The 7,292-nt window shown below is 48.0% G+C and overlaps 1 protein-coding gene across 1 annotated transcript; it reads left to right on the top strand.

Annotated features, from left to right (window-relative positions):
• The first annotated feature begins 3,108 nt into the window (after positions 1–3,108).
• On the top strand, positions 3,109–4,209 carry LOC149361565 (3-alpha-hydroxysteroid sulfotransferase-like). Its single transcript, XM_089569531.1, has one exon. It carries the CDS (start codon positions 3,165–3,167, stop codon positions 4,113–4,115), a length of 951 nt encoding a protein of 316 aa, XP_089425657.1. The 5' UTR covers positions 3,109–3,164; the 3' UTR covers positions 4,116–4,209.
• Positions 4,210–7,292: the final 3,083 nt, after the last annotated feature.

Genomic DNA, 7,292 nt, shown 5'->3' with positions numbered 1-7,292 from the left:
GCACGGTCGATGGCACCATCCTTCGCACAGAAAAAAAAACCTAGAGGCGTGATAAATTAGTTACCAGTCACCGCATTTGCCCAGATAAGGTCGTTTTCTTTCTTGCATCGCAGACGCAGCAATGAATCCGTCTGTCAGTTCTTCCACCTTCAACTGGTGACTTTCGTTGATAGATGACCTCATCCATTATGTTTATCGAGCGTTTATGCAGTGAAAAGCATTTCATAAAAGGTATCACTTTCAACACCACACGTGACTGCACAAATTTGAATCTGTCACTCACTAAACTGCAACGAAAAGTATAATGACCCTCTTGATTTTCCATCTCATTGAAACAGTGCTACACAAGCAAGAAAGGACGAGGAGGCAGCACTTCTTTTTAGTTACTTTTTATTCATCAGAACACGCGGAATTTATGCTCAGCTAGATGCGCAGGCGTTCGAATCTCTGAACTAGAACAAAAAGTAGCAACTTCCTCTACTAAGTACGCTTACTAAGAACAAGTAACAGAAATTCCTTCCCTGGCTAGCTAAAAGAGAGTTTAATACCGCAATCCAGGTCGCCTCTTTTAATGGAATGAATTTGCAAGTTGTAAATGCTCCCCGGTTTCCACATCTATGGTGCTCTTTTAACCTCATATCCACACGTCTGTCTGCCGTGTATAGGCCTTTTCACACGATAGCTGGAGTCCGTAAACGACCTGCTTATCACAAGTGACCGCGATAGCAGTGTGGCTGATAAGTGCACTGTGCCCCGACCACCTGAGCATCGAACAGTGAGGCCACATTCTTTAACCGGTCGGACATCTCATCAACGAATGTAAAATGGAAATCCACTTACGCCGATCAAAAGACTCTCCTGGTCATGGTACGTCTCTGCGTATTTAGAACACTCAGCCGCTTGTCACGCTCGTATGAAATGAGGGCCACTGTGGTAGCCAGCCACTTCAGCCGCTCCACGCGGTCTTAGCACTTAAATTTCCCATATCGAAAGGTCTCCACTTCATCGCTTCTACAAAAAAAAGTGATGCCTATAGAAAGTTTTACGCATGAAATGCTTTTAGCTTGTGGGCGCGCCGCGGTGGACCGTGGTGCCGGAGCGGAGAACACGGAGGCGGCCATGAGCGAACGTTAGCGAAGCGCTGCGCTGCGCTGCCGCCGGAGCAGCGCATGCGACAAGAGCGTCTTCGTGGTCCCGCTGTGGGTGAATCTTTTGGACGGCGCGAAGAAGCCTAAGTTGTGCCCTGCAGCCCTATAGGGCAAGCGCAGTCCCGGTGGCACTTGATGAGCTAGTCATTCAGCAAAACGTGTTAGCGCAAACACAGACAACCACAGGAAGGCGTCTCCCTGCAGTTGTCTGTGTTCGCACTATAACCTTTTACGGAATCACTATACACCAATTCGCTCAAAAAGTTCTATTTACAAGATAGTCGCCAGCGCCGCGTGAGTTGCCGTCATTACGTAATGCACGCGAACCCTAACACAGGTCCCGTGACTGTATTTGTCGGCATGACAGTAACCAGTTCTCATTTTTCTTTTCGACATTGTGGTCAGCGGAGGCGGTGATGGTGGCTTCCAGCCGCGGCTAATGTACCTGTGTTTTGTTGGAACCATCCCCTATTCTTCGGCACGAGGCGAGCGGTGGTCGCGTGGGCCGCCGTGCACAAAAAACGGCAAAGAACGCCGGGAACCTTTCGTTCATGAAGAAACGTTAGAGGAACGAAAAATTGGTGATGAGCGACGCTCCCTGATACTTGTGTTCGGCTGTCAGTATCAATGAGCCGTCCTGGATTAGGGTACGTCCTTCCTGAGTGCATTTCGTGGTGATATGTATTCTCGACGACGAGGTCGCCCTAGAGTACGGTACGCCTCTCATGCAATGCATTTTGTGCGAAAATCTACTCTCGGAGTTGATATAGTCTGAATTTTGGAGGAACTGCTGCGGATGTTTACTTGAACTGGACAAGACTGTAATCGTAGGACGCGGGTCATGAGTGTGTGAGCGAAACCACTTGGTGAATGCACGAAAAAGACGCGCTGTTAATGTGTAAGTAAGGTTTCGCCTTTCTGGCACGCTCTTTCTTGTCATATCAAGTGGGGCACAGGTGTGGCCTCATTTCTTTGGTTGTAATAAGAGAGCAATTACACACTGGCACCTATTCACAGCCATACGGCTACGAAGGAAAGCTATACAGCCTGCGCAGAAACTTGCAGTTAAAAAAAATTCGTCCTGGTCCTTGTTTCATACCCGGGACCACCGCTACACCGGAGCAGTCGCGCTACCAACTGAGCTAAACGGCACAGCTAGCTTATGGTAGGGCGAGAGAGAATTGATAAATAACCCGAAGTTGGAACAGTGTTGTTCAAATGTTTAGGGGAATCATTTAACCATTTTTTCCATTGTACGTTCTCGATTTTTGTTTGTGTTCGAGGTTTCTCAGACGCCTTCGCACCTGACGGAGTATAGATTTTGTCTTCCGTTAAATAAAAATTAGTTTCAAGCAAGCGCAGTCGCAGAGTTCTTACTTTTGTTTCTCTCCCTGTTTTTCGAAAATGCGTCACCACCAACTCGCCCTGAAGTTTTCCACCCCATTGGAACACTTTCGAAACACTGATGGCCTAAGTGGGAGGTGAACGCATTGCACACCGCGAATTTGTTGTTGCTTCGTTCGTAATCCGACACTTATCTACACATGTCCTCTTCCGACTGCTGCTTGAGACGACGAAACGGAGGCTGGCGACTAAAGCATGCTCAGTGAATTCTTCTAAGGCACAACTCTGGGGGAGCGGAGTTGCCAATTAACAAATGGCCGCATTAAGGTATTATGAAGATGTAAAATCTGGTCGGCTATTCTACGAACAAGCTCGTAGATCCCGGATCAGACGTGGGCGACCGGATTTGATTTGTTCCAAGGGGCATGAAACAGTTCAGTGCTGCTATGCCAGTCAGCGTGAACAGAATGCAGCCGGAGGTTGCAAGAAGGTATGAGTAGGGCGGGGACGGCAAATGTTGACAGTATTCTTACCCTGTCAGCGTTATGTTTGTAACGTTGTCAGCGAATCTTTCTGAATAAATTCCTCTTGCCTTCTTTTTTTCCTTCCAGGCAGGTGAAATCAAGGCATAAGCTGGTGGATTCAGCTGCTTTTCTCTGGTCAGCTAAAATCATGGCACCAAAGAAGCCGTACTGTCAAATTATTGACGGCGTCCCTCGATGCCCAGGCTTGGATCCGGACGTCTTCAGGGAGAGTCTGAAATTCCGGGCACAAAATAATGACTTGGTGCAGTGTACTTACCCGAAAGCGGGCACACACTGGGTTATGTATATCATGGAATTGATCCTCAAAAAGGGAGAGCCTGTGCCTAAGCATGAAGACTTCGTGCGCTACGTTCGCTTCATCGGCCGCATGGATACCGAGGGCTGGCAGTCCCCTCTACCCATTAGGCTCTTCACAACTCACGAGCCGTTAACCAGAGACACAATGAACCCCGAAGCCAAGTATGTATACGTGGCTCGGAACCCGTGGGACTCGTGCGTCTCCTTCTACCACATGGTGACAACGTTGAGTATGTTCAATTTCCGCGACGGTTCTTTCGAGGACTTCTTCGACGCATTTATGCGCGGAGACTTCGGGTACGGTGACTACTTCGACCACGTTGCCTCCGGTTATGCACTGAGGAACGAGCCGAATCTGCTGTTCTTGACGTACGAACAACTTAAGAAGGAGACTAGAAAGGCGGTCGTCAAGATTGCGTACTTCCTCGGAGATTACTACGGCAGATGCCTCGAAGAAGACAACGACTTACTTAACACGCTGCTTAAATGGTCAACCGCAGAATACATGAAGAATGTCCTGGTGTTGGATCTTCAATCAATAGATCCAGCTTGGAAGACTCGCAGAACAGAGACCACAGTGCCAAGCAAATCTGCATACGAAGGAGACCAACGTCGATACTCTCTGGTGCGGAGCGGCAAGCCGGGCGACTGGAAGTCGTATTTCTCGCCTGAGCAACTGTGCCGATTGGAGGCGAAGATTCGGGACAGGGGTGCAGATGCCTCGTTTATGGAACTATGGAAGGATATTCGAGAAGAAGCACTCGCAGCGTCGCAAGGATGACGGCTGACAGTCGGTCTGCCATTACATACCCGGGATCTTAAGGCAAAACCTGAAATTACAGGAACATATTTATGAAGTGAGCATACACTGCTCAGACCACTTGGGCCGGAAGCAGGGAATAAAGTTGTTGGAAACTCGCGTTGTCTCGTTCTCTCACCCTTACTGAGCGTCTCGCGCTACTTGCGTCCATTCCTCTTGGTGTTGTGCAAGATGCCCTTTCCCGGCAGTCTCAGTACAGGCTTCTAGACAAAAATTTCTCTTTTAAATTCAAGTAGACCCGCACCCCTCTCCCGAAAAAAATTAATATATTAAAGTGTATTTCACATTCGTACTTCGCTGACTAATCTCAATAACCACGCGGGGTAGCACCATTAGAAATATCGTCAGCGAGAGGCAATAACAAAATTACGAGAGAAAATTCTTCTCCCTGCAGCCCAACCTGTGCCAAAAATAAATCGAAAATCTATTTCACCCGAGAGTGCACCTGGGACTGAAAGTTTTGTAGTCGCTACAGGGAGCCACTTCTTTCTCCGCAACCAGAGAGCAGGAACTATTACAAGTCTAGCTAAGGCAGGCAATTTTCTGAATGCTGGATTTTTTTCACGCAAAGCCTAGGAAAATTTGTATTCAGTGCAAAAAAAAAACAAACTTATTTGCTGTTTTCAATTGGTCATGCACCGCCAGTTGCCGTGCGGCATTGTGCGCTTCAACACTCAATGCCAAGCGACATCAACCAGGTTTATTGCTAGGCCCCTTGCCTTTTTTGCGCTTGATGGTATGTATTTGAATTTGCAAGTACGGCCACTGTTAACCTGCGCCGAACAAGGCGACAAAATGGGGAGCACCGAACTTAAAGCTCTTAAGTAGGAGTTTTACTTGTGTTCAAATAGATTTTCTTCTTTTCGGGCCTAACGGGGCATCAGGGTTTGACATTAGCCTAAGCATCAAGGGACTTATACAGAGCGTGTTGCTTTTAAAAGTGCAGCAATATAAGGCATGTCTGCTTCAGTACTTTCAAACCACATCCAAAGCCATATTTATAGATCGTAAAACGATTTTCTCCAATTACAGATGGCCGTCGCGGTGGCTGAGTTATGGCGCTCGGCGTCTGACCCGAAAGACGCGGGTTCGATCCACGGCCGCGGGCGTCAAATTTCGATGGAGGCGAAATTCTAAAAGCCCGTGTGCTGTGCGATGTCAGCGCACGTTAAGAAACCCCAGGTGGTCCAAATTTTCGGAGCCCTTCACTACGGCGTCTCTCTTAGCCCGAGTCACTTTGGGACGTTAAACCCCAATAAACCAAACCAATTCCAGATGTTAAAAGTACTGCACTTCTGACACCTTGTCAGGCCCTTATTGAAAACCTTTTGCGAGTATGCGCTGCCAACCCACGACAAACAAGGCTTTTTGCATCGCATCACGGCACTGTCACTACAGGACACTGTTGCCCTCATCAGCGGCGCAACTTTTATTCTCTCCAATCGTATGCTTCCTAAACACAAGAGCGAGCCTTTCAGCACTAATCGGCGTGGATCAGTTCCGTGTACCTTTGAAACAAAGAGTAAAAAAAATGAACATGATTTACAGCCACGAAGGCGCCGGGGTTTGAACCCGGGGCCTGTCAGATGCGACGCGAGCGCTGAGCTAGACTTTTTATTTATTTATTACCTGGCTTTGTCACATAACATTTAACCAAGAAACGCTCAACAAACAACGCTACGTACAGTTGTCAGCACGCTTAACACGACGAAAGGAAAGCGTAGCCGGGAGCGGCTTGGACTGACGCCAGCGCCGTGAAGTGTTACGCGCTGTTACCGAGATATGTCGGTATGTTTGCAGTCGCTGACAACAGATGCAGCGTAACTCGATTTGACTACTCATCGTGTTCTCTGACTTGTATCTAGCCGGTGGGGTGAGTTCGCTCACTTGACTGTTTCGCGACTTTTCTGTACTAGCCGCAGCTTACGCGGGCGCGGAAAACAGGTTGCGGTTTGCTTATCTCCAAAAAGCGCTAAAGTGGCCTGGCTTCACACCACTCGAGCGCTTTTCAGACCGGCCTCAAAGCCGGTGATCGAAAGCAATTCAGATTCGGAAAAACAGAGCAAACGTGGGTTTGTGGTATCTGTAAAAATTGGATAATAAATTTTCAAATACGGTGGCATCGTTGCGCAGGCTCTTCATTCTTTATATTCTAGGACAGAGTGCGTCGCTGTGCTCTCTCAGGTTAATGTCTGGCTTCTAGTTTCGCCCACGCTGCACTGGAGACCAGTGCAGGTGCGTACGAGCTGCTCTTGTCATGAGCAAGAAAGACACGTCGTTGCAGTTCAAACTAAAATTTTAATGACTGGTTATTAGCGAGAAGCGCTATGTATAGCATCCCTTGGAATAAAAATGACTCATTAGGAAAAGTTGGTTTGGTTTTACGATATTTAATGTCCGAAAGCGACCCAGGCTATAGATGCCGCACCAAAGCGACTCAGGCTGTGGCCGCCGCATTGGAAGGCAGCGGATAATTTCTCATACCTGGAGTTCTTTGACGTGCGCTGGCAACGTACAGGAGACGGGCGTATAGCATTTCGCATCCACCAAAATAGGACCGCCACGACCTGGATATAACCCGGGGCTCCTGAGCCAGCAGCTGAGCACAAAAACCATTGATTGCCACAGCGGCAGTATTATGCAAACTAGGAAGCCTTTGACCAGAGATGCAGCAAGTCCAATGGTATAAGCCGATGAAGGATACCGGTTGGCTTAAAATATATTGCTATCTGAAATAGTCTGTGAACCAAGTGAACTGTTGCCGCGTGTCTCCTATCCGGGCACTCTTGATGCGATCTTTACGAAGTGACTGTGATATGGCATACATGGCGCTTGATTTTGCGCGAAGCTTGATATCATGAAGGTATACTGTAAAATGGCGTTGCTCGTGTAGGAATATCATCAAAGGCACAAACCACGGGTTACGGTTCGGGTAATTTCATGCCAAGCAGCCTAGTGATTGATTATAGGACACCATGAAGCGATAAGGAAGCCTGAAGTGGACTGTTTTCAGGCAGCTAGCCAGATGAGACAGCATGAACGCGCTAACGCCGATATAGGCGCGGCGACAGCCAATGAAATTTACGATAGGTTGGGATGACGCTAGACCAGGGTTATATAAAGCCATGCATCTAAGCA

The sequence above is a fragment of the Amblyomma mixtum genome, chromosome 2 (genome assembly GCF_055824585.1).
Source record: "Amblyomma mixtum isolate Tamu chromosome 2, ASM5582458v1, whole genome shotgun sequence".
Taxonomy (NCBI): domain Eukaryota; kingdom Metazoa; phylum Arthropoda; class Arachnida; order Ixodida; family Ixodidae; genus Amblyomma; species Amblyomma mixtum.
The sequence above is the reverse complement of the archived record's forward strand: the minus strand, read 5'-3'. Positions and strand labels throughout refer to the sequence as shown.

What these genes read in the sequence shown, in the direction of transcription:
- LOC149361565 (XM_089569531.1), top strand. Translation starts at nt 3,165, where the DNA reads ATGGCACCAAAGAAGCCGTACTGTCAAATTATTGACGGCGTCCCTCGA.